At 44.9% G+C, this 27,556-nt stretch overlaps 1 protein-coding gene across 4 annotated transcripts in view; it reads right to left on the bottom strand.

Moving 5' to 3' along the window:
- Window positions 1–26,151, bottom strand: part of LOC140723443 (uncharacterized) — a 32,342-nt gene extending 6,191 nt beyond the window's left edge. The window contains exons 1-4 of one of the 4 annotated variants that reach the window (XM_073038018.1): window positions 26,019–26,151; window positions 19,720–19,892; window positions 18,346–18,522; window positions 135–4,285 (exon numbers count right to left, since the gene is read on the bottom strand). In XM_073038018.1, the coding sequence (XP_072894119.1) occupies window positions 2,834–3,886 (1,053 nt within the window). In that variant the 5' untranslated portion in view covers window positions 3,887–4,285; window positions 18,346–18,522; window positions 19,720–19,892; window positions 26,019–26,151 and the 3' untranslated portion in view covers window positions 135–2,833. Of the gene's footprint in view, window positions 1–134; window positions 4,286–6,274; window positions 6,473–18,345; window positions 18,523–19,719; window positions 19,893–26,018 lie in introns of those variants that run through there. The other 3 variants (XM_073038019.1, XR_012097901.1, XM_073038020.1) reach the window with 3 other exon arrangements.
- Window positions 26,152–27,556: the final 1,405 nt, after the last annotated feature.

Raw genomic sequence — 27,556 nt, 5'->3', positions numbered from 1 at the left:
TGCGGAAATAACAGGCAAGATAGATAAAGCAGAGGCAGTGTATGTTGTTTGCTCGGATTTTCAGATGATCTTCAACAAGGTACCCCATGCAAGGCTGATTGAGAAAGTAAGGAGGGACGGGATCCAAGGGCACATTGCTTTGTGCATCCAGAACTGGCTTGCTCACAGAAGACAAAGAGTGGTTGTAGACTGGTCATATTCTGCATGGAGGTCGGTGACCAGTGGTCTGCCTCAGGGATCGGTTCTGGGACCCCTACCCTTCTTGACTTTTTTCCTGGATGAGGAAGTGGAGGTACGGGTTAGTAAATTTGCTGATGACACAAAGGTTGGGTTACGTTGCAGGGGGATATTGATAGTCTGCAAACCTGGGCTGAGAAGTGGCAAATGGAGTTCAACCCAAAGAAGTGTGATGTGGTTCATTTTCTTCGGTCAAATATGATAGAATATAGTATTAATGGTAAGCCTCTTGGCAGTGTGGAGGAACAGAGGGATCTTGGGGACGGAGTCCATAGGAGACTCAAAGCTGCTATGTAGGTTGACTCTGTGGTTAAGAAGCCATACTGTGCATTGGCCTTAATCAAACGCAGGCTTGAGTTTAAAGCCGAGATGTAATGTTGCAGCTTTATAGGACTTTGGTCAGACCCCACTTGGAGTACTGTGCTCAGTTCTGGTCGCCAAACTACAGGAAGGATGTGGAAGCCATAGAAAGGGTGCTGAGGAGATTTACGAGGATGTTGTTTGGATTGGGGAGCATGTCTTTTGAGAATAGGTTGAGTGAACTCTGCCTTTTCTCCTTGGAGTGATGGAGGATGAGAGGTGACCTGATAGAGGTGTTCAAGAAAATGAGAGACATTGATCGTGTGGATAGTTCGAGGCTTTTTCCCAGGGCTGAAATTGCTAGCATGAGAGGACATAGTTTGAAGATGCTTGGAAGTAGGTACAGAGGAGATGTCAGGGTTAAGTTTTTTACACAGAGAGTGGTGAATGCTTGGAATGGGCTGCCGGCAATGGTGGTGGAGGCGGACACGATAGGCTCTTTTAAGAGACTCCTGGATAGGTACACGGAGCTGAGAAAAATAGAGAACTGTAGGTAACCCTTGGTATTTCTAGAGCAAGGACATGTTTGGCTTTGTGAGCCAAAGGGACTGTAACGTGCTGCAGGTTTTCTATGTTTCTAAGGTGCTGCACGTGAGGCTGCTTAACAGGATCACAGCTCATGGAATTACAGGAAAGAAACTTGTACTGACAAGGGAGAAAGAGTCAGAATAATGTGGGCAATTCTGTTTTGCTGTCGGTAACTAATGCTATTCTGTAGGGGGTCAGTATTGAGACCGCATCGTTTCATGTTAAATCTGAATGATATGAATGATGGAATTGATACCTTGGTGACGAACATTGCAGTTGATACAAAGATAGGTACGGGACAGGTAGTTTAGAGCAAAGCGGGAGTCTGCAGAAGGACTTTGATAGGTCTGGAGAATGCCAGCAAAGTAGCAGTTGAAATACAGTGTATGCAAGTCATGTACATTTGGTAGAAGTAATTGGGTGTAGAAAAAAAATAAATGGGAGAAACTTGAAAAAAAATAGAGGTGCATAAGTGCTTTTGAGTCCTTGAGCAAAAGGCGCTAAAGGTTTGCTTGCAGATTGAGTTGATTAAGGATGACAACTGCAATGTTAGCAACATAAGAGCAAGGATGCGATACTATAGCTTTATAACGTATTGGGCAGATCACTGTTGGTGTATGGTGAGCAGATTCCGACCTGTACTTCCGACTTATTATCTGCGCAAAAGATGTGTTCGTATTGGAGTGGGTCCGGAGAAGTTTCAAAGAATGATTCCAGGAAGACCAAGAGTGGATGACCTGGATGAGGAAGTACGTGGGAAGGGATTCACTCAGTCATCCAACCTACAGAAATTTATCAATATCCACTGCTGCTGATTTCCACACACAAATAAATCAAAAGGGATTTCCCCAATCAAATCGATAATTAATCGATCAATAGCCCCCAAATTTGTTCATATCCCAGACGCAGGCCCCAAATCTGTTACGAACTATAATGCTTTAGAAACAAGCCAGCAGCAATAGTCTACACCTGGAGTCTGGTTTTGATGTTAAATCTATCTTTAATAGAATCTACTTGTAATATTGCAACTTAAACAAGATAAACAGAAGTTAACAGTGTTAAGGTTATAAATGTGAGTAAATATAACTCCCAAACTATTGAGCTCGGGGGAAACAAGGCTTAGAGTGTTGAGATGGTAAAGTATGAAAGTTCAGTTCAACTACAGAATAGGCGATGAGAGAGAGAGATTTGTAATCCAGGGTAAATGGCGAGAGAACGCAAATATGTAGAATTCCACAGGTTCCACGATGGTAAAACGAGAGAACAGTCACTGTAGATTTTATCCGTCATCGTTCCAAATCCACATACAAATTATCACCGAAAGTGACTTGTCACAAGGTGTATCGTCTTCAAGTGAATTACCCCAGGCAAGGGCTAACACATAAGTGGTCTCCACAGGATGCGCCAAATCCGATCCACTCCTATGGACCAAACGAGGTGACAACCACACATACGATGTACGGTGAACGATATTTAACACACCCTTTTGGGCATAAGACAGTTGCAAACAGTGACCCTTGGCCACTAATTCCCTGGTTTTGATCCTTCCATTTTTCCTCCTTCGTCTCCGTCTGACTCTGAGTGTCTGTGTCCCCGGTTAAAACTAAACAAGCTGCGAACGATGTAAACAAGCTGCAAGTCAGACTGATTCGCCTTCTTAATCTCTCTCTCTTAAAATGACAGTCCACAGTAAATGAAACCCAGGGATTCATAACAACGGCCAGTCCCCACTGTGAACTGACTGGTGTGCCAGTAGTTGTGATGACTGAGTGAATCCTATCCCATAGTCTAAGCAGGTGAATGGCTTTTCCCCAGTGTGAACTCGCTGATGTACCTTTAGGTTAGATGACTGAGTGAATCCCTTCCCACAGACTGAGCAGGTGAATGGCTTCTCCCCAGTGTGAACTCGCTGATGTCTCAGTAGGTGGGTTGACCGAGTGAATCCCTTCCCACAGTCTGAGCAGGTGAATGGCTTCTCCCCAGTGTGAACTCGCTGGTGTCTCTGTAGGTAGGATGACAGTATGAATCCCTTCCCACATTCTGAGCAGGTGAATGGCCTCTCCCCAGTGTGAACTCGCTGGTGTCTCTGTAGGTGGGATGACCGAGTGAATCCCTTCCCACAGACTGAGCAGGTGAACGGCTTCTCCACGGTGTGAACTTGCTGATGACTCAGTAGGTCGGATGACTGAGTGAATCCCTTCCCGCAGACTGTGCAGGTGAATGGCCTCTCCCCAGTGTGAACTCGCTGATGACTCTGTAGGTTGGATGACTGAGTGAATCCCTTCCCGCAGACTGTGCAGGTGAATGGCCTCTCCCCAGTGTGAACTCGCTGATGACTCAGTAGGTCGGATGACTGAGTGAATCCCTTCCCGCAGACTGTGCAGGTGAATGGCTGCCCCCTGGTGTGAACAAACTGGTGTGCCATTAGGTAGGATGACAGTATGAATCCCTTCCCACATTCTGAGCAGGTGAATGGCCTCTCTCCAGTGTGAACTCGCTGGTGTCTCTGTAGGTGGGATGACCGAGTGAATCCCTTCCCACAGACTGAGCAGGTGAACGGCCTCTCTCCAGTGTGAACTCTCTGATGTATCTTCAGTTTAGATGATGAAATGAATCCCTTCCCACAGTCTGAGCAGATGAATGGCCTCTCCCCAGTGTGAACTCTCTGGTGAGCCATTAGGTCAGATGACCGAGCGAATCCCTTCCCACAGTCTGAGCAGGTGAACGGCCTCTCCCCAGTGTGAACTCGCTGGTGAGCCATTAGGTCAGATGACCGAGAAAATCCCTTCCCCGAAATTCAGCAGATGACCAGCCTCTGCCCAGTGTGATCTGACTGGTGTGTCCACAGGTGGGATGCCCGGCAGAATCCTTTCTCACACACAGAACAGATGAATGGCCTTGCCCAGTGTGAACTTGCTGATGTACCTTCAGTTGAAATGACCAAGTGAATCCATTCCCACTGTCTGAGCAGGTGAACAGCCTTTCTCCTGTGTAAAATGCCGGACTTGCTAGTTGCTCAGATAACCGAATGAATCCCTCCCCACAGTCTGAGCAGGAAGGATGGTCAATTGGATCCACTTCTTAAATATCTAGACAGAGACAACAAAACTGGCGTGTCGTGTTTGAGATTCCTGAAGACAAATTCCTTCCCGTTTTTAACCTGTAAAAGATTTACAAAATCCATCAATGGGTGTAGGACAACATTTCAGATGAGATTACTTGAGTTGCCAAGGTTTGATTTGGTATCACACTGTTACAGTGAGGTTAAACCCAAGTTGGAAGAAAAATCATGTCCTGACTGGGCAGAGTGCTGGTATCTGGAATGACCATCAATCCCCATATGCGTTTCAAGTTCCAACTCCTTAAAGTGCAGGGTTACAAGCTGCAGCTGGATGCACATCTTGTAAGTGAGGGCATCAGGGACACTACAGGTCTCCCCATCTTCCCTCCAATACCCCCTCTAATTGTAATAACCAGTGTGTACATAAGTCTTGCACTGTGCATTTTTTTTACCCAGTGACAAGATGTGCACAGTGAATTTTTTATAGAGAGGTATTTTTTTTCACAGCTACAAAATTACGGTCAATAGGAACTTTGATCTCCTCTGGGTTCGATCCAGTTCATCTGCACTCTCACACAACCTATGTAGCAGGCCTGGAATGGGTAATGGAGGATTTTCTCACCAAAGATTTTGCATATTGTCCATATGTGGTTTGCTTGCGAATTTACACTTTAAAAAGTCAGATTTCCAAATATCACTCCACTTCTTCGCACTTGTAAATTCTCCAGCAACTTTTGCAACACCACAATAGAGACAGGGGGCTCAAGTATCACCAGTTTCTGTATTCTACATAAATATTTCCCCTGAACCCTCCCCCACTCAATGACTGACAGTGGTGAACTCAGTTTCTATATTCCCCTGAAGCCTCCCCCAATTCTCCAGCACTGTTTGCATCGCCACAATACACACATCAGACAAAGACTGACAGTGGTGAACTCAGTGATGGCAATGCCACTGAATATGAAGGGAAGGGCAGTAGTCTGTCTCACTGGAGTCTGGCACATATGTAATGTGAAAGCTACTTGCTGCCCAAGGCAAAGATGTTTGATATCATCATGTACCCAGAGAGAATGGGACAAAACATGCTCTCACGGGTAGAAAAGTCCAGAACAAGAGGAGGTAGAACAAGCAACAGACACAAAATGCTGGAGGAACTCAGCAGGCCAGGCAGCATCTACGGAAAAGAGTACTAATGCTGAATTTTGCCGGCATTTTGTGTGTGAGTTGCTTGGATTTCCAGCATTTTCAGATTTTCTCTTATTAGTGATTGGAGGTAGAACAAAGGTGATTTTCTCAACTGGTGATGTAAAAGATTTTGTTCCCTTTCTTCGAGTTCCTAATCCTTGCCTTTAGATAGCTGGAGCTCAGCTCTGTCTGAAAGATCCATCGGTTCCCATTCACTCATCAGCCGGAAGCTCCCCGGGGCCCGTATACAGATCGTGGGGCTGAGAGAGAGGGACGAGAGCAGGACAGCCCTGGGATTGTTGGCCACGGTGTCCGGATTTCACAGGAATTGTCCCGAAGTCAGTGTTTAATATAAAAAAACGGAGAATCGCTCTTACCTGCAGCCGACATTTTCAAGGCCTACTGTGTACTGCGTGCATGCGTGAAACTCAGGGACGTCCTCAGCCTGACGCCTGCGCATTTCATTGGCGCTTCAGCACCGGTGAAATTTTTAATGCATGGCCCTATGGTAATCACGGTGCCATTAAACATTTCTGCAAGCTTTCTTCAATGCCCATACCTCATTTTTTTTTTGTGTGTGTATAGAAGAAATCAGCAGCTGTTTTAACGCAGAAAGCGGCTCCCATAAACAATATACTCAATACCAACGTGTATCTAACACCAAAGTAAAATGCAGATATAAAACACAGGAGATACTGCAGTTGCTGGAAATACAGAGACACACACACACAAAACGCTGGAGGAACTCTGCAGTTCAGAGAGCAACTAAGCAGCGGAGTACACAGGCTAGGCATGCTGAAAGGAGCTCGGCCTAAGCGTTTTCTATTTATTCCTCTCTCCACAATTGCTGCCTGAAATTAACCTCCTTTTTTTCCGGTCAACCAGTTTCCAAATGTTTCTGACCTTTCTTTTATAGCCACATCCTGCTGGTCTGATTCCTCCTCCTCCTGGTAAACTCTAGAACCCATCTCTCACTGGAGCCCCAAAGCCCTGACTCAGGCTGGCAACACTTTGGTTTCTGACTCTGCTCCATCGAAGATTCACTCGCTAGTCTGCTGTCAGACTTTAGAGGTGCCTTGTGTTGCGAGACCGCGGGTTCGTTTACTGTGAGTGTCACTTTAAGTGCCTGAGTGAGGCGGGGCTGTGACATCAGACACAAGGAGAGAGAGAGAGAGAGAGAGAGAATGTCAAAACCACAGTGAGCTCATAGTCTTATTCAGCCTGGAGAAAATCATGCAGGAAAATCATGCAGGTGTCTAAGATGATGAGAGGCATTGGTCGTATGGATAGTCAGAGGCTTTTTCCCAGGGCTGAAATGGCTAACATGAGGGGAATAGGTTTAAGCTGCTTGGAAGTAGGTACAGAGGAGATGTCAGAGCTAACTTTTTAAGCAAAGAGTGGTGTGTGTGTGGAATGCACCGCCAGCGACGGTGGTAGAGGCGGATACAATATGGTCTTTGAAGAGACTCTCAGATAGGTACATGGAGCTTAGGAAGATAGGTGGCTATGTGGCAGGGTAATTCTGAGCAGTTTCTAGAGTAAGTTACATGATCGGCACGGCAATGTGGGACAAAGCATCTGTAATGTGTTGTGCATTTATATGTTTCCATGAAATTCATGGGAAATCTCCTATCCGACGGAGTGGTGACTAGTTGCAACCTGTCATCTCAGGGAGAGTGAGAGGGGAACAGCAGGGGTAGATTTTGATATACTGATATGGAACAGAAACATGGGCAGGAACCAGATGGGCTGAGTGGCCTTTCTAGTGTACATTGTGAGTGTGGTAGAGACAGTAAGTACCTGAGACACGGGATTTGACACAGAACTGATTTATATATCACAGCTCCACAATATTAATCGCCTGTCTAGTTTAAGGCTAACATCAGCAGAACGGACACCTCCAATGCTCAGTGACCAGGGTTCAGTCCTGGGTGCAATGAGCAGCCGCAAGAACTGCAGAATCTGACAGTAACAGTCCCTCATGAACCTACAGCTGCCTTCAGTCACCATGATGGCTGAACTTTTAACACACAGATGATTTGAACTTCCTCCCTGATGTAGGAGCATTCAGACTGAAGATGTAGGGGAGAAGGCAAGAAAAGAGATAATAAAGTTATTTGCACCGTTACGGATAAACAGAGAGGAAGAGGTGGAAAGTTTCTTGAATGCATTTATTTTAATGCTAGGAGCATTGTAAGAAAGGTGGATGAGCTTAGAGTATGGATTGATAACTGGAAATATGATGCTGTATCTATTAGTGAAACATGGTTGCAGGAGGGGTGTGATTGGCAAATAAATATTCCAATATTTTATTGCTTCTGGTGTGATAGAATCAGAAGGGCAAGAGGGGAAGGTATTGCAATGCTTGTCCAAGAAAATATGACAGCGGTGCTTTGACAGGATAGATTACAGGGCTCATTTAGGGAGCCTATTTGGGTGGAATTGAAGAATGCGGAAGGTATAGTAACACTTATAGGGGTGTATTATAAACAACCTAATTGGGAGCGAGGAAATTTGTAAGGAGATAGCAGATATTTGTAGTAAGCACAAGGTTGTGATTGTGGGAGATTTTAATTTTCCACACATAGAAACATAGAAAATAAGTGCAGGAATAGGACATTAGGCCCTTCAAGCCTGCACCACCATTCAGTATGATCATGCCTGATCATCCAACTCCGAACCCTGTGCCTGCTTTCTCTCCATACCCCCGATCCTTTTAGCCACAAGGGCCATATCTAACTCCCTCTTAAATATAGCCAAATGAACCGGCCTCAACTGTTTCCTGTGGCAGAGAATTCCACAGATTCACCACTCTGTGTGTAAAGAAGTTTTTCCTCATCTTGGTCCTAAAAGGCTTCTCCTTTGTCCTTAAACTGTGACCCCTCGTTCTGGACTCCCCCAACATCGGAAACAATCTTCCTGCATCTAGCCTGTCCAATCCCTTTAGAATTTTATATATTTCAATCAGATCCCACCTCAGTCTTCTAAATTCCAGCGAGTATAAGCCTAGTCGATCCAGTCTTTATTCATATTGTTAGGGTTAATTTGCGACTGCCAGTTCAGGTCAGCGTGATATTAGCAGACAGAAATACAAGGGAGGGAGCGAAACAAGGGATCCTTTGTCTCCAAACTGCTAGTCTCACGTGATTCAGTAAAACAGGGAATTCGTGAAAAAATGATATCAGACCAATTAGAAGGGCAAAAGTGTCCAATATTACCAAATATGTATAACAAAGTTCAGCATTATCAAATATGTGTAGCGGGGGGTTGGGCAAAGGGAAAAGGGTATAAATAAGAAAAGAATGTAAGGGGAGGGCAGAACGCGCCTTCCCCAGCAGGGGTCTTGTCTCCTCGCTGTGCCAGTTACGCTTCTGCATTAAAGCCAACATACCATTTGCCTTTTTCACTGCCTGCTGTACCTGCATGCCCACTTTCAATGACTGGTGTACAATGACACCCAGGTCTCGTTACACCTCCCCTTTTCCTAATCGGCCATTCAGATAATAATCTGTTTTCCTGTTCTTGCAACCAAAGTGAATAACCTTACATTTATCCACATTAAATTGCATCTGCCATGAATTTGCCTACTCACCTAACCTATCCAAGTCACTCTGCATCCTCTTAGCATCCTCACAGCTAACACTGCCGCCAAGCTTCGTGTCATCTGCAAACTTGGAGATGCTGCATTTAATTCCCTCGTCTAAATCATTAATATATATTGTAAACAACTGGGGTCCCAGCACTGAGCCTTGCAGTCCCCCACTGGTGACAGCCTGCCAATCTGAAAAGGTCCCAGCTACTCCCACTCTTTGCTTCCTGTTTGCCAACCAATTCTCTATTCACATCAATACCATACCCCCAATACCGTGTGCTTGAAGATTGCACACTAATCTCCTGTGTTGGACCTTGTCAAAAGCCTTTTGAAAATCCAAATATACCACATCCACTTGTTCTCCCCTATCCATTCTACTAGTTACATCCTCAAAAAATTCTGTAAGATTCGCCAGACATGATTTTCCTTTCACAAATCCATGCTGATGTTGTCCTATTATTTCACCTCTTTCCAAATGTGCTGTTATCACATCTTTCACAACCAACTCTAGCATTTTCCCCACCACCGATGTGAGGCTAACCGGTCTATAATTCCCCGGTTTCTCTCTCCCTCATTTTTTAAAAAAGTGAGGTCACATTAGCCACCCTCCAATACTCAGGAACTAATCCAGAATCTAAGGAGTTTTGAAAAATTATCACTAATGCATCCACTATTTCTTGGGCTACTTTCTAATGCACTCTGGGATGCAGACCATCTTGCCCTGGGGATTTATCTGCCTTTAATCCCTTCAATTTACCTACACCACTTCCCTACTAACATGTATTTCCCTCAGTTCCTCCATCTCACTAGTCCCTCGGTCCTCTACTATTTCCAGAAGATTATTTATATCCTCCTTAGTGAAGACAGAACTAAAGTAGTTATTCAATTGGTCTGCCAGATCCTTGATCCCTATGATCAATTCACCTGTTTCTAACTGTAAGGGACCTATATTTGCCTTAACCAATATTTTTCTTTTCACTTATCTATAAAAGCTTTTACAGTCAGTTTTTATGTTCCCTGCCAGCTTTCTCTCATAATCTTTTTTCCCTTTCCTAATTAATCCCATTGTCCTCCTCTGCTGGACTCTGAATTTCTCCCAGTCCTCAGGTGTGCCGCTTTTTCTGGCTAATTTGTATGTTTCTTCTTTGGACTTGATACTATCCCTAGTTTCCCGTCAGCCACGGGTGCACTACCTTCCCTGGTTTATTCTTTTGCTAAACTGGGATGAACACTTGTTGTAGTTCATCCATGCAATCTTTAAATGCTTGCCATTGCATAGGAATGTTGAGGAACCAACTAGAGAGCAGGCCATTCTACATTGGGTATTGAGCAACGAGGAAGGGTTAGTTGGCAATCTTGTTGTGCGAGGCCCCTTGGGTAAGAGTGACCATAATATGGTGGAATTCTTCATTAAGATGGAGAGTGACATAGTTAATTCAGAAACAAAGGTTCTGAACTTAAAGAAGGGTAACTTTGAAGGTATGAGACGTGAATTAGCTAAGATAGACTGGCAAATGATACTTAAAGGGTTGACGGTGGATATGCAATGGCAAGCATTTAAAGATCACATGGATGAACTACAACAATTGTTCATCCCAGTTTGGCAAAAGAATAAACCAGGGAAGGTAGTGCACCCGTGGCTGACAAGGGAAATTAGGGATAGTATCAAGTCCAAAGAAGAAACATATAAATTAGCCAGAAAAAGCGGCACACCGGAGGACTGGGAGAAATTCAGAGACTGGCAGAGGAGGACAAATGGCTTAGTTAGGAAAGGGAAAAAAGATTATGAGAGAAAGCTGGCAGGGAACATAAAAACTGACTGTAAACGTTTTTACAGATATGTGAAAAGAAAAAGATTGGTCAAGACAAATGTAAGGACCTTTACAGTCAGAAACAGGTGAATTGATCATAGGGAACAAAGACATGGCAGACCAAACTGAATACCTACTTTGGTTCTGTCTTCACTAAGGAGGACATAAATAACCCTCCGGAAATAGTAAGGGACTGAGGGTCTAGTGAGATGGAGGAACTGAGGGTAATACATGTTAGTAGGGAAGTGGTGTTAGGTAAATTGAAGGGATTAAAGGCAGATAAATCCCCAGGGCCAGATGGTCTGCATCCCAGAGTAGCCCAAGAAATAGTGGATGCATTAGTGATAATTTTTCAAAACTCCTTAGATTCTGGAATAGTTCCTGAGGATTGGAGGGTGGCTAATGTAACCCCGTTTTTTAAAAAAGGAGGAGAAAAACCGGGGAATTATAGACCGGTTAGTCTGTCGTCGGTGGTGGGGAAATTGCTAGAGTCGGTTATCAAAGATGTGATAACAGCACATTTGGAAAGAGGTGAAATCATCGGACAAAGTCAGCATGGAGTAGTGAAAGGAAAGTCATGTCTGACGAATCTTATAGAATTTTTTGAAGATGAAACTAGTAGAGTGGATAGGGGAGAGCCAGTAGATGTGGTATATTTAGATTTTCAAAAGGCTTTTGACAAGGTCCCACACAGGAGATTAGTGTGTAAACTTAAAGCACACGGTATTGGGGGTATGGTATTGATGTGGATAGAGAATTGGTTGGCAGACAGGAAGCAAAGAGTGGGAGTAAACGGGACCTTTTCAGAATGGAAGGCAGTGACTAGTGGGGTACCACAAGGCTCATTGCTGGGACCCCAGTTGTTTACAATATATATTAATGATTTAGATGAGGGAATTAAATGCAGCATCTCCAAGTTTGCGGATGACATGAAGCTGGGCGGCGGTGTTAGCTGTGAGGAGGATGCTAAGAGGATGTAGGGTGACTTGGATAGGTTAGGTGAGTGGGCAAATTCATGGCAGATGCAATTTAATGTGGATAAATGTAAGGTTATCCATTTTGGTTGCAAGAAAAGGAAAACAGATTATTATCTGAACGGTGGCCGATTAGGAAAAGGGGTTCTACATCAAGACCTGGGTGTCATTATACACCAGTCATTGAAGGGAGGCATGCAGGTACAGCAGGCAGTGAAAAAGGCAAAAGGTATGCTAGCATTCATAGCAAAAGGATTTGAGTACAGGAGCAGGGAGGTTCTACTGCAGTTGTACAAGGCCTTGGTGAGACCACACCTAGAATATTGTGTGCAGTTTTGGTCCCCTAATCTGAGGAAAGACATTCTTGCCATAGAGGGAGTACAAAGAAGGTTCACCAGACTGATTCCTGGGATGGCAGGACTTTCATATGAAGAAAGGCTGGATCGACTAGGTTTATACTCATTGGAATTTAGAAGATTGATGGGGGATCTTATTGAAACGTATAAAATTCTAAAGGGATTGGACAGTCAAGATGCAGGAAGATTGTTTCTGATGTTGGGGGAGTCCAGAACGAGGGGTCACAGTTTAAGGATAAAGGGGAAGACTTTTAGGACTGAGATGAGGAAAAACTTCTTCACACAGAGAGTGGAGAATCTGTGGAATTCTCTGCCACCGGAAACAGTTGAGGCCGGTTCATTGGCTATATTTAAGAGGGAGTTAGATATGGCCCTTGTGGCTAAAAGGATCGGGGGTATGGAGAGAATGCAGGTACAGGGTTCTGAGTTGGATGATCAGCCATGATCATACTGAATGGCAGTGCAGACTCGAAGGGCCGAATGGCCTACTCCTGCACCTATTTTCTATGTGTCTATGTTTCTATCCACCGTCAACCCTTTAAATATCATTTGCCAGTCTGTCTTAGCTAATTCACGTCTCATATCTTCAAAGTTGCCCTTCTTTAAGTTCAGAACATTTGGTTCTCAATTAACTATGTCACTCTCCATCTTAATGAAGAATTCCACCATATTATGGTCACTCTTACACAAGGGGCCTCGCATGACAAGATAGCTAATTAACCCTTCCTCATTGCTCAATACCCAGTCTAGAATGGCCTGCTCTCTAGTTGGTTCCTCGACATGTTGGTTCAGAAAACCATCCTGCACACATTCTAAGAAATCCTCTTCCTCAGCACCCTTACCAATTCGGTTCACCCAATCTATATGTAGATTGAAATCACCCATTATAACTGCTGTTCCTTTTTTGCACGCATTTCTAATTTCCTGTTTAATGCCATCCCCAACTTCACTACTACTGTTAGGTGGCCTGTACACAAATCCCACCAGTGTTTTATGCCCCTTAGTGTTACGCAGCTCTACCCATATCGATTGCACATCCTCCAGGCTAATGTACTTCCTTTCTATTGCATTAATCTCTTCTCTAACCAGCAACGCTATCCCACCTCCTTTTCTTTCCTGTCTATCCCTCCTGAATATTGAATATCCCTGGATGTTGAGCTCCCATCCTTGGTCACCCTGGAGCCATGTCTCTGTGATTCCAACTATATCATATTCATTAATAACTATCTGCACATTCAATTCATCCACCTTGTTATGAATGCTCCTTGCATTGACACACAAAGCCTTCAGGCTTGTTTTCACAACACTCTTAGCCCTTATACAATTATGTTGAAAAGTGGCCCTTTTTGATTTTTGCCCTGGATTTGACTGCCTGCCAGTTTTACTTTTCACCTCACTACTTTTTGCTTCTACTCTCATTTTGCCCCCTTCTGTCTCTCTGCACATTCCCCTGCCACATTAGTTTAAATCCTCCTGAACAGCAGTAGCAAACGCTCCCCCTAGGACTAGCAGGAGGGACAGCCCTCAGTGATTCCTGTGTATGCACCCTGGAAGCCTCAAGAAATGATAATGATCATGAATCAGGCCCCAGATAGAAAGGAAAAACAGCACAGTTTGCTCAGTGTGTCCACAGTACTATACAAATGTTTAATGCGACTCCGCAAGATTTATTCGGTCTCTCCTGCATGATTCTCTCAGCTGATGAGGGGCGGAAATGGAAGGCAGAATTGAGATACGAAACCTATCAGGAGTTACAGGTGGGAAAACAAAATGAGAATGAACAGACAGACCAGATCATTCAAGCTTTGTAAAGGGCTCTCCAGCAACCTGTAAACATCACTAAAGTACCTGAATGCAAACCTAAGCCTGGGGAGACGGGACCAGACTATTGAGAGCGATTTGTGGCCTGCTACGGCACCTTCACAGGAGACCAAGACTTTAATGATGGGAATCTGTCCCCCCAGTTCAATGCCCTACTGCTCCAATGCTTACCAACTAATTTAGCCAACATGATTAAAACAAATAACATGGATTGGCCTGACAATGACCGAAATCAAATGCGACGAGCTTTGACATATCATTAGGACCCAACTTTCGAATCTCGATCAACCCCAAAGGGAACTAATATTAAAGGTGAATATGCTCAGCGGGAAGAAGGACGCGAGCGGGCTATATCTGAGGAACAGAAATGGGAGCAAAAACCTACCAAGGGACAGGTGGGGGACAACTACCCGTTTAGAAATTGACAAGAAGATGATTCCAACCATGAGTGCCAACCCTCAGGAAGAGCCCAATGTAATATTGCAAGTTGCTGGAAATCCAGTTCCGTTTATGATTGATATGAGGGCAACCACGACCACTCTCGATCAGGAAATAGTATCGGAAAAGGGATTCCAGCTATCAGACGTTATAATCACTCTGTCAGGGTTTGAAGGCATGGAACGTACGTATTCACATACCCAGCCACTGCAGGTGGATTTCCAGGGGAGCCAGTGTGAGGTTTCATTTACAGTCACCACCAGACAGGGGGTGTAATCTAGCATGGAGAGACTTGCTCTGTCTGTTGGAAATCGAGATTCTTTGCACAGACAATGCTGTCACCCTTGACAGGTGACCAACCGACAGCTTCCCCAGTTTCCGACCCCCAAGTGGAGGGCACTTAATTTGGACTCCACTCCTTATGCCAGCAGCCGACCCTCAAGTGACTCTGTGCTTTGACCCTACAGAGTGCGCCACAGAGGAAAGCCAATATTATGCACCCCTCGACGGACAGAAGTTCCCAGTCACGGTGATTAGACAGGTTAAAGGATGAGACGGTATTGCATTACTGGCCGAATTTCCAGATTTCCTTTGGCGACAGACAGAACTGGTAGTTCCTCATACCACCATTAGGGTTTACACTGGGTTTAAGCCAAAGAGCCCAGGGTTCCTGGCCTACACCCTAACGAAACAAGTCTCCAGCACCGAGGGAGACTGGCAAGACTTGGCCGTGGGTCTAGTCCAATACGGGAGGGAGTCTGAGGTGAAGACGAGATATCTGGTAAGACAACCTTTTAATATTGACCGATCCTAAGACGCTGTACCCCATCTCTGTGCAATTTCAGGCCAAGAAGTCTGTCGCACCAACTGCCCCCTGTCTGGATCACCACAAAAGAAGGTCAGACTCTCCCATCCATTTAGCAATATCCCCTCAATCCCGAGGCAACGTTTTCTGAGGATGGAAGCTCTTTTGTGGGTCCAGCAGGAAAACGATGCGATAGTGACGGACAGTGAAGTAATTGAGCAGGCCTCTTTTGAAGCAGCTGTCTCCGCCCAGAAGGCTGAGCTGTTTGTTCTGACTCATGCCTGTATCCTAGCAACAGACTAAAGTGGGAACATTTACACAGACTCCCGTTATGCATTTGGAATTGTACATGACTATGGGGCTCTCTGGGAACATGGGGATTCCTGACTTCCTCTGGCCACCCCATTAGTAATGCCACCTTTGTAAACAACTTACTCACCACTCTACAGCTACCTCGAGTTTTGTTCTTCTCAGGGGGACACCTCTGAGGAGGAGTGAAAACTGTGGTCCCAGATGGGGTGCCAAAGACCCTGACCTAGCTTTTTGGATCACCCCAGTGGGACAGATTTGTGTTCCTACAGAGTTTTTACCAATATTGGTCGATTAGATACATAATTGTACACACCTGGGAAAGGAGGGAATGGTTGGTAACCTGTACCCTGCACATCGGGTATGACTCCCTTTCCAGGTGGACATTTTTTTGTCTACAAGTTGATTTTATTGAATTGCCTAGAGTACATTGCTATAGATACTGCTTAGATATTATAGATGTGTTTAGTAGATGGGTTGAAGCTGTTCCAACTACCAATAATACTGTTATGACTGTTGTGAAGGTATTATTACGGGAAATACTTCCCAGGTACGGCCTGGCAGAGATGCTGAGCTCTGACAATGACCCACACTTCGTGATGAAAGTAAACAAAGGCGTACGTAACGAACTAGCTATCAAGCAACAATTCCACTGTGTACACCACCCACGGGCCGCTGGCACAGTGGAGAGAGCCAATGGCACTCTGAAGAGTAAACTGGCCAGACTAACAGTGGAGACTGGACTCACTTGGTTGATGGTCCTACCGTTACCCAGTTCCACATGAGGGTTACCCCACAGGGGAAAACAGGGTTGTCACCAGCTGAAATCATTTCTGGATGGCCCATGAAGACACCCTGGGGACTAAGACCTTGTGTACCATTGCTCCCAGAAAGTCTACCAGCAAAATTGGATATTCATACCCGAGGGGAAGACATGGGGAAATATATATGCCAACTAACCAAAATTTTCCAAGTATACATTCACAGGTATGACAGGCTTACAAGGAAGAGAACTATTCCACAGAGAGGAGTGACTATCCCACCATGGAACCTGGGATTTTTTTTCCTGATGAAGAACTGGGATTAAGGGAATCTTGGACCTCGGTGGAGAGGACCATATTAGGTGTTGCCGACCACTCACATGGGTGTGAAACTGAAGGGGCAATCTCGGTGGATACATCATTAGGCGCCAAACATGTTACTGAAGGAACTGAGTAGAAGGTCTCTCTCGGACTAATGGAAAATGTATTGGTTGCTAGTGGTGTTCTTGTTTATGTCTTTGCGAGGGCTCACCCCAGCATCCGGGGGCCCCCATGTTAACACATTTCCGTCTTTCTGTCATACCTATACCAAACAGGTAGAACTAGGGGCCTGCTGGGTTTGTGCTGAAATTCCACAGCATGGTAAAACTATGGTTCCAATTCAGTAATCCCGCTCAACCAGAGTGAGGAACTCTCAGCCTGGGCTTTCTCAAATAACATCCGGGGAAGTGAGATGAGGACCTGTGGTCCAGTCAGAGATGACTGTGGCTGTCAGTGTTTTGAGGAAAGGTGTCTCAGGCCCCCACCAAACGGAACTTCCTGTCCTGGGAAACATGCATCCTGGCCATACTTGCAGGTGCCCAGCAGCCGAGAGGAACAACTGAGACTGATTGATTTTGGATGATTACTTTTCTCTCCTATGGAGTAGCCGGGAATTCATGAGAGATGATCAATTTGGATACAGCACTTGAGGAGCTGGCCACAATACTGCAGGGGCCCTGACAGAATCACAGGCCCAAGTAACAGAAATATCCACTGAAATTATTGCAATATGACAAACAGTCCTACAGAATTGTATGGCTTTAGATTTTATCCTAGCTGAGAAAGGGGGAACCTGTGCTATTATTGACACAGAATGTTGAACCTATATCCCTGATGAATCTGCTAACATTACATCCCTCTTCGAGCACACCGCAAAGGAGATTGACAGCATCAAGAAAGTAGGGCAGGATTTACACAGGTTCACCGAAGGATCGAAACGGTGATCTTGAAGGCCTGTTTGGTAATATGTGGGGCATGATACTGCATTATGGCCTAATAGTTGTACATATCTTTGTTATAATTACTGTTGTACACTGTCATTACCCACTGAGAAGTCAAAGCTGTACTCAGTTGCTTTCTCTGTAAAAAGTTACTGCTTTGTTGATCATGTAATGATCTAAAAGATGGAATGATAAAGTATGTAAAAGGGTTAACACTTCATTAAACAATAGCAGCCTGTTTTTCTGAAAGAAACTGCTGATGATCAACAGATGTGCTAAGCCATGCTGAGCCATGTTTCTTCTTGAAGGTAGCTAGCTAGGGTTTCAGGATGCTTATCTCCATGTGCACTCATGCGAAGAGATAGGACAGCTTCAGTCTGTTCTGTGTCTGGAAGCCATTATGACTGTTCTGTAACTTGTCTATAGGGGCGGGTCATGTAGTAAATATCTTTGGCTCCAGCCTGTGTTGCGTGGGGAGTATCTGGATGGATATATCTGTGGTGTAAGGGGAATTGTTAGTCAGTTAGTGGATTGGGTGGGGACAGTCATCGACTGTGCCTGTCTGAGTGACCAACTGAGTAAGCCTCAGGTGCTTGGAACAAAGCATTTGTACTTATACAGTCTCTGAGTGACTCTCTCCAGATTCGACTTCCACAGAATAGGAGTGGTTTTAAAGGGCTGGAAGCTGGAAGCTCATTACCAGACCTGGAGTGATTGCAACTGGGTCTGACAGAGGCATAAATGGTTCTTCTGGGCACATTCAGTCTCGCTCCAACTATATCCCACCTTCCCGTATACAGGTATGTAATGTCTAAAGGATCAGAGTTTGAGTAAATGAGACTCACCAAACTTTCTCCTGACTGAATAAATGGAATCTCCGAGTCTCTTGAGGCAGAGCTGTTCTCTCCAGTTAATGCTTTCAGTCCTCAGGCTGTTTCACTTGTTGCTGTTCCCTCGTCTTCAGCCGTGGTTTGCTTCTAGTTGGGCTTTTTCTTCCAATAAACCTCTCACCGCAGGTCTAACTTTAACCAGAGAGATAATGAAGCACAATAACAATAAAAAGGAGAACCAAACATTTCTGGTTAATGTTACTAAGAACAAAACGTTGAAGGCTGATATAATGATCTCAGTAAACATTTTTTTATTGTCATTCACACATCACAAAATAATACGGGATAAGGAGGAGCCATCATTCAGTCAGGAACAGAATTAGATGATTCGATCCATCTGGTCTGCCCCACGATTTAACCACAGCTGATTTTCATTCCAATACCATATTCCTGCCTTCCTCCTGTAACCCTGAGCTACTCAGCAATCAGGAATATGTTAATCGCTGTCATAAATATACACAAATGGCAGCTTCAACCAGCCTCTGTGGCAACAAATTCCACAGATCAGACATCTTCTGGCCAAAAAATTCTTCTCCTCTCAGTTTTAAAGGGAAGCTTCTTTATTCCGAGACTGTGCTGTCAGATCACAGTCTAATGGAAACATCCTCTCCATGTCCACTGTATCCAGGCTTTTCAGCAGTTGGTACGTTTACTTAACCAAACATCCCCCACCACCCCCACCGTCCCTCTGAACTCCATTGAGCACAGGTCCAGAGCCATCAAATGCTCCTCATACATAACGCCGAACATTCCTGAGATTATTTTTGTAAACCTTGTTCGCAGCAACTGTACTGAACACATTTCTAGGAATAACAAACTAATTGGTACCAGGGTAATTTGCAGGGGAAAGTTGTGGTTACTTTACTGTTCTACTATCACAGAGTGAGCCATTTCCATGTCCATATTAAAACCGGTACATTTCAGGAAACATAAACCAATCCAGAGTGAATGTAATAAAAAGAAATTGGAATTACCAAACTGCTCAGCATGTAAGGAACACCTGTGGGGAGAGGAACAATATTTACAATTCAGGTTAAAAACATTTTGTCACGATGACTTCATTTTCAGTTTTTAATGCAGATCTCCAGCAACTTGAGATTCTGCCCGATTTCCACCATTTTATCCAGATCCGACTTCCACAAAATGCAAGTGATTTTAAAGGGCTGGGCTGCTGGAAGCACATTACCAGACCTGCAGTGATTGCAACTGTATCTGACAGAGGCATAAATGGTTCTTCTGGGCACATTCAGTCTCACCAACTATTTCCCACCTTCTATTGTACAGGTATGTAATGCATAAAGGACCAGTGTTTGAGTAAATGAGACTCACCAAACTTCCTCCTCACTGACTCACTGGGAACTCCAAGTCAGCTGATTCAGAGGTGTTCTCTCCAGTTGATGCTCTCAGTCCTCGGGCTAGTTCACTTGTTGCTATTCCCACATCTTTAGCCATGGTTTGCTTGCAGTTGGGGTTTTTCTTCCAATAAACCTCTCACTGCAGGCCTAACATTAACCAGAGAGATAATGAAGCACATTAACAATGAAAAGGAGAACCAAACATTTCTGCTTAATGTTACTAAGAACAAAACTCACTGAAATTTAAACGTTGAAGCCAAATATAATAATCTCAGTGAACAATCTTTTATTGTCCCTCACACATCACAAAACAATATGGGATAAGAAGGAGCCATCATTCTGTCATGGTAATACATAAGACACAGGAACAGGATTAGGTGATTTGATCCATCTGGGCTATAAATGTGCAGGAGCATTGTGTGGTTAAGTGCCATGCTCAAGGATACAACGCACTGTCTGGCCTGAGGCTCAAACTCATGACCTTCAGATTGCTTAACCACTTGGCCATGTGCACATCACAGAAACCACTCTCCCCCCTAGACTTCCCAGTCCCTCGGTAAAGCAGGCAGTGAAATCAAAGATCCCCACAACCTGGAACGTTCTCCTTTCTCACCCACCCCACTCCGGGAGAAGACACAACAGCCAGAAAGCTCCAGGACAAATGTGAGGAGCCTCAGGAAACGAGGCGAGTTCAGGGAAGTTAATGAACACAGTGGCGAAAATCACACTATGTGATCTTGCGTCACAAAGCAGAGGGCGGGGCAGATCTGCGGCACACAGCCTCACATGACCTATTGGCGGGACTTCCATTTCAACTTTGCGGAAATAGACAGCCTGGGCTCCTGGTTTGAATCGTTCAATGCAGGTTAAGTGAAGTCCACACATTTTTGACAAGCCCAGATAATCGGAAAATAAATGAGTAATTAGTGATCAGTTCAGGGCTCACGGCCAACAATGGATCTCGCTGCTCGGGACTGGTCTCAATACTCAACAATGGGAACGCAATATCTTCGGCCCGCAGACAGTGATCCAGATCCCTGGCTCCCCCACCCAGAAGATGAGGACCCTTTCCCAATCCCACAGATGAAGTACTTCAGCACTGAGCGGAAATGAAAACACCGCCCAGCCGGAGACAGAGAGCATGCGCGAAGTGAGTGCCTCAGAAACAGATGGGCAGATGCTGCCCATCTGTTGTTAAATGGGAGGGGCAAATGTGATCATGTGACCAGTGGGGTCTCCCACCACTCTGTGGAAAGAAGCAAACCTGCTGCTCAGATCTCCTCTCACCTGAAATGTATCAGACATTTCAAGCCCCAGGAAAAATGTATCATCAGTCCACTCAGAATCACAATCAGGTTTATTATGAATGGCGTGTGTCAGAAAATTTGTTAACTGTGCAGCAGCAGTTCAATGCAATACATAATATAGAACAAAAAAACCCTAATTAAAATAATAAAAATAACTAAATCAATTACAGTATACATATATCTGGGGCCCTTACTCTTCATGATTTTTATGAATGACCTGGATGAGGAAGTCGAGGGATGGGTTAGTAAATTTGCTGATGACACAAAGGTTGGGGGAGTTGTGGATAGGGTAGAGAGCTGTCAGAGGTTTCAGCGGGACATCGATAGGATGCAAAAATGAGCTAAGAAGTGGCAAATGGAGTTCAACCAGCATAAGTGTGAAGTGGTTCATTTTGTTAGGTCAAACATGATGGCAGAATATAGTATTAATGGTAAGACTCTTGGCAGTGTGGAGGATCAGAGGGATCTTGGGTTCCCAGTCCATAGGACACTCAAAGCTGCTACGCAGGTTGACTCTGTGGTTAAGAAGGCATACGGTGCATTGACCTTCCTCAATCGCGGGATTAAATTTAGGAGCCGAGAGGTAATGTTGCAGCTATATCTGATGCTGGTCACACCCTAATTTGCTCAATCTGGTTGCTTCACTACATGAAGCATGTGGAAACCATAGAAAGGTTGCAGAGATTTACACAGATGTTGCCTGGTTTGGGGAGCATGCTTTTTTAAAATTGTTTGAGTGAACTCGGCCTTTTCTACTTGGAGCAACGGAGGATGAGAGGTGACCTGATAGAGGTGTATAAGATGGTGAGAGGCATTGATCGTGTGGATAGTCAGAGACTTTTTCCCAGGTCTGAAATGGTTATGACAAGACAGCACAGGTTTAAGGTGCTCGTGTGTAGCTGCAGAGGAAATGATAGGGATAAGTTTTTTATTCAGAGAGTGGTGAGTGTGTGGAATTGGCTACCAGCAACGGTGGTGGAGGTGGGTATGATAGTGTCTTTTGGATAGGTACCTGGAGACACTGGAGAAAAATAAAGAAAAACTAGCTTAGAAAAATAGAGGGCTATGGGTAACCATAGTAATTCCGAAGGTAGGGACATGTTGGCACAACTTAGTGGGCCGAAGGGCTTGTATTGTGCTGTAGGTTTTCTATGTTTCTGTTGTTGTGAGTGATGAACAGACCTGATGGACAATGGGGTGCAGAGTTAACCATTCCCAACCGCCCTCCTGAGAACTACGAACTATTGCTGTTGTTATGCTGCTCATGAAAGAGAGAGATAAAGCCCAGGCAAGAACATCTGCTACAGATAAGAGGGGGAGAGAGACTGTTGATTTACTGTATTATGACTCTTCCTGGATTATTTACCTTCCACTACAAGATAGAGATAGATAGATAGATAGATAGATAGATAGATAGATAGATAGATAGATAGATAGATAGATAGATAGATAGATAGATAGATAGATAGATAGATAGATAGATAGATACTTTATTCATCCCCATGGGGAAATTCAACTTTTTTCCAATGTCCCATACACTTGTTGTAGCAAAACTAATTACATACAATACTTAACTCAGTAAAAAAATATGATATGCATCTAAATCACTATCTCAAAAAGCATTAATAATAGCTTTTAAAAAGTTCTTAAGTCCTGGCGGTTGAATTGTAAAGCCTAATGGCATTGGGGAGTATTGACCTCTTCATCCTGTCTGAGGAGCATTGCATCGATAGTAACCTGTCGCTGAAACTGTTTCTCTGTCTCTGGATGGTGCTATGTAGAGGATGTTCAGAGTTTTCCATAATTGACCGTAGCCTACTCAGCGCCCTTCGCTCAGCTACCGATGTTAAACTCTCCAGTATTTTGCCCACAACAGAGCCCGCCTTCCTTACCAGCTTATTAAGACGTGAGGTGTCCCTATTCTTAATGCTTCCTCCCCAACACGCCACCACAAAGAAGAGGGCGCTCTCCACAACTGACCTATAGAACATCTTCAGCATCTCACTACAGACATTGAATGACGCCAACCTTCTAAGGAAGTACAGTCGACTCTGTGCCTTCCTGCACAAGGCATCTATGTTGGCAGTCCAGTCTAGCTTCTCATCTAACTGTACTCCCAGATACTTGTAGGTCTTAACCTGCTCCACACATTCTCCATTAATGATCACTGGCTCCATATGAGGCCTAGATCTCCTAAAGTCCACCACCATCTCCTTGGTCTTGGTGATATTGAGACGCAGGTAGTTTGAGTTGCACCATATCACAAAGGACTTCACTTTGCTCCTTAACATTCCTCAGGAGATAGCAGTAGTGGCCTGATTTGATGGACACGGTCATTCAGAGTTGATGGATAGCTGAGACCCCGTGAGTGGGGATAAAAGGCAGGTCTGGAGAGACACCCTTCAGACACCACCTTCGGAGACCGAACCAGGAGATCGGTCAGTAAAGCTCACAGTGTTACAGCAGGGCCAGTGGGGACTTGTGTGTATGTCCACTCATGCCAGAGTGATGAGTCCACCACAGAAGAATGGTCTAGCTGAAGGAGGGAGGGGTCATAACTGAATGGCCATAACAATATGATGGATTAAGAAAGCCACAAAAGGTTTGCCTGCCGCAGCTGTTGCTGTTACATCTCGCTCGCTCTCACTCTCTCTCCAACGATTTCAATACAACAGCCATAACCACCTCAGCATTTATGAACTGAACTCTATACTTTCCTATGACAATTCATTTACCCCTAGACATCGATAGAGCTAGTTTATTATTGATTATTATTATTCCTACACTTTTAGGTTTATTACTGCTAACTTGTTTTATATGTATATTTGCAATTTTGATAGTGTATTGTGTAGTTTACTAATAAACACCTTTAGTTTGGTACCACCAGACTCCAACGGATTCTTCTTTCTCTGCTGGTCAGACACCCAGTTACGGGGTACGTAACACTGTGAATAAATTAAAAATCGTGCAACAAACAGAAATACTATATATTTTAAATGTGAGGTAGTGTTCAAGGGTGCAATATCCATTTAGCAATCGGATGGCAGAGGGGAAGAATCTGTTCCTGAATCACTGAGTGTGAGCGTTCAGACTTCTGTACCTCCTTACCTGCTGGTAACATTGAGAAAACCACATGCCCTGGGTGCTGGAGGTCCTTGATAATGGACGCTGCCTTTCTGAGACATGGCTTCTAATCCTCTGGTAATCTTATAAACGTCTATCCAGTCTCGCCCCAGCCGGCACAGCTCCAGAAAAACAACACAAGTTTGTCCAACCTCCTGTTATAGCTCAGGCCCTCTAATCCAGGCAATATCCTGGTAAACCTCTTCTGCGCCCTCTCCAAAGCCCCGACATCCGTCCGAAAATGGGAGCGACCAGAACTGTGTGAAACACTCTAGATGTGGTCGAATTAGTTTTATAAAGCTGCAACGCAAATTCCCGACTTTTGAACTCAATGCTTCAACTAATAACTTTAGGAGATCTAGGCCTCATATGGAGCCAGTGATCATTAATGGAGAATGTGTGGAGCAGGTTAAGACCTACAAGTATCTGGGAGTACAGTTAGACGAGAAGCTAGACTGGACTGCCAACACAGATGCCTTGTGCAGGAAGGCACAGAGTCGACTGTACTTCCTTAGAAGGTTGGCGTCATTCAATGTCTGCAGTGAGATGCTGAAGATGTTCTATAGGTCAGTTGTTGAGAGCGCCCTCTTCTTTGTGGTGGCGTGTTGGGGAGGAAGCATTAAGAAGAGGGACGCCTCACGTCTTAATAAGCTGGTAAGGAAGGCGGGCTCTGTCGTGGGCAAAGTACTGGAGAGTTTAACATCGGTAGCTGAGCGAAGGGCGCTGAGTAGGCTACGGTCAATTATGGAAAACCCTGAACATCCTCTACATAGAACCATCCAGAGACAGAGAAGCAGTTTCAGCGACAGGTTACTATCGATGCAATGCTCCTCAGACAGGATGAAGAGGTCAATACTCCCCAATGCCATTAGGCTTTACAATTCAACCGGCAGGACTTAAGAACTTTTTAAAAGCTATTATTAATGCTTTTTGAGATAGTGATTTAGATGCATATCATATTTTTACTGAGTTAAGTATTGTATGTAATTAGTTTTGCTACAACAAGTGTATGGGACATTGGAAAAAAGATTGAATTTCCCCATGGGGATGAATAAAGTATCTATCTATCTATCTAAAGACAACCATGCCATTTGCCTTCTTAACCACCCGATCAATCTCTGCAGTCTCTTTCAGGGAGCGATGAACTTGGAGTCTAAGATCCCTCTGATCATTAACACTGTTCAGGGTTTTGCATTTAACAGTGTACATTCGACCTACCGAGCTGCCAAGATGATCATCACTAATCAAATATCACTGAGATTTCTCAGGTCCTGTTGAATTTATTGCCAAGTGCACAAGTACGGGAAGGTACAGGTACAGAGAAACACTGACTTGTGGCAGCATCACAGGCGAGTACATTCAGATAACACACGGAACACAAATTATACAATTCTCTGTCAGTAACAATACAGAAATAAGTTTTACTTCATCCTGCTAATAGGACCAGAACACCAGGGGCTGAACGGCGGCTCATCTCAGACGGTTCGGTGTGAAGGTCTCACAACCCGGACCGACCCCGGCAGATTCTGTGAAGGAAGCGAGGCGAGGCCGCCAGTTCGGGAAAGTTCATCCCCTCCCCCTTCAGGTTTCACCGATCACCCTGTGTTTCTCTCTTCCCTCCCCACCCCCATCTTTTATTCTCCAGTCCTGCCGAAGGGTTTCGGCCGGTAATGTCGACTGTATTCTTCCCCTAGATTCTGCCCGGACTGCTGAGTTCCTCCAGCATTTTGTGCGCGTTGCTCGAATTTCCAGCAACTGCAGATTTTCTTTTGTTTGAGTTCGGGAAAGTTAAGTCACTGCTCAACGTCAGACCTCCCCGCTCGGGACCGGCTTCAATACTCACCGAAGGGAAATTGTTGGTGTTGCCCCGCAGAGAATAATCCGTCTCCGGCTCGCCGTCCAAGGGGGCGAGGACCCCCTCCGGATCCCGATCCCGAAACCGGACCCACCGCTGACCCACTTCCACAAAGAACGAAAAAAACATCACTGCCTTGCTCGGGCATGTGAGCATGCGCACTGTGCTTCATGCGGCACAGGCGGTGGGCGGGGCCACGGAAACAACCCCGCAAATGCTGCCTATCTGCAGTAAAACATGATCACGTGACGCTGGAGGGTCTCCCATGTGACCGGTGACTGTTCCTCGCCCTTCACATACTGCCCTACCCACTGCCGCATTTCCCAAATTATTTCATTATTTCCCTATATCATTTCCATACGTATTTAGATTTTCCCTCGATATCTTCCCCGATCCCTGTCCCTCCAGCCCCAGGTCACAGAGTTCTCAGAGTTATAGTTTTGATTCACTTCCCATCCCGACACACAATTCAGACCCACACAGAAAATGAGCAGGTTTCTTTTAAATCCGTCAACACTCACAAAATGCTGGTGGCACGCAGCAGGTCAGGCAGCATCTATAGGGAGAAGCACTGTCGACGCTTCGGGCCGAGACCCTTCGACAGTCCTGAACCGTTCCGAAACGTGGACAGCGCTTCTCCCTATAGATGCTGCCTAACCTGCTGCGTTCCACCGGCATTTTGTGTGTGTTGCGTAAATTTCCAGCATCTGCAGATTTCCTGGTGTTTGTCATTTAAATCAGTCTATGTTTATAAACACTCATTTCTATTCACATTTCTCTGGCCTCACTGGACAGGAACACTGAAACATTAAGTGAGAAACAACAGGAGGAGGCCATTCGGCCCCTCTAACCATCAGTAAGATGGAGGCTACTCTCCCATCTCAGCCACATGCTTCTGCCGATCCTCATTTTCTCGATCCCTTGGGTCTCCACGTATCTGCCAGCCTCTGTTTTATGTGAGGACGATCACCGAGTCATCACCGCCCTCTGTGGTGGGGATTTACAGACATTCACCACCCTCGGAGACATTTCCCCTCATCTCAGTCCCGATATTTTCACTGCCATCATATTTGACCTACCAAAATGAACCATTTCACACTTACCTGGGCTGAACTCCATCTGCCACTTCTCAGCCCTGTTCTGCATCCTATCAATGTTCCGCTGTAAACTCTGACAGCCATCCACGCTATCCACAAAACATCCAACCTTTGTGTTATCAGTAAACTTACTAACCCATCCCTCCACTTCCTGATCCAGGTCATTTACAAAAATCACAAAGAGTAAGGGTCCCTGAGGCACTCCACTGGTCACCGACCTCCCTACAGAATATGACCCAGCTACAACCACTCTTTGCCTTCAGTGGGCAAGCCAGTTCTGGATCTACAAAGCAATGTCCAATTGCCTCCCATGCTTCCTTACTTTCTCAATAAGCCTTACATGGGTTACCTTATGAAATGCCTTGCTGAAATCCATATACACTACATCTACTGCTCTACTGCTATACCTTCATCAATGCGTTTAGTCAC

Source organism: Hemitrygon akajei, unplaced genomic scaffold, assembly GCF_048418815.1.
Source record: "Hemitrygon akajei unplaced genomic scaffold, sHemAka1.3 Scf000113, whole genome shotgun sequence".
NCBI classification, from domain to species: domain Eukaryota; kingdom Metazoa; phylum Chordata; class Chondrichthyes; order Myliobatiformes; family Dasyatidae; genus Hemitrygon; species Hemitrygon akajei.
Note: the sequence above shows the minus strand (reverse complement) of the source record. Positions and strands in the feature narration are given on the sequence as shown.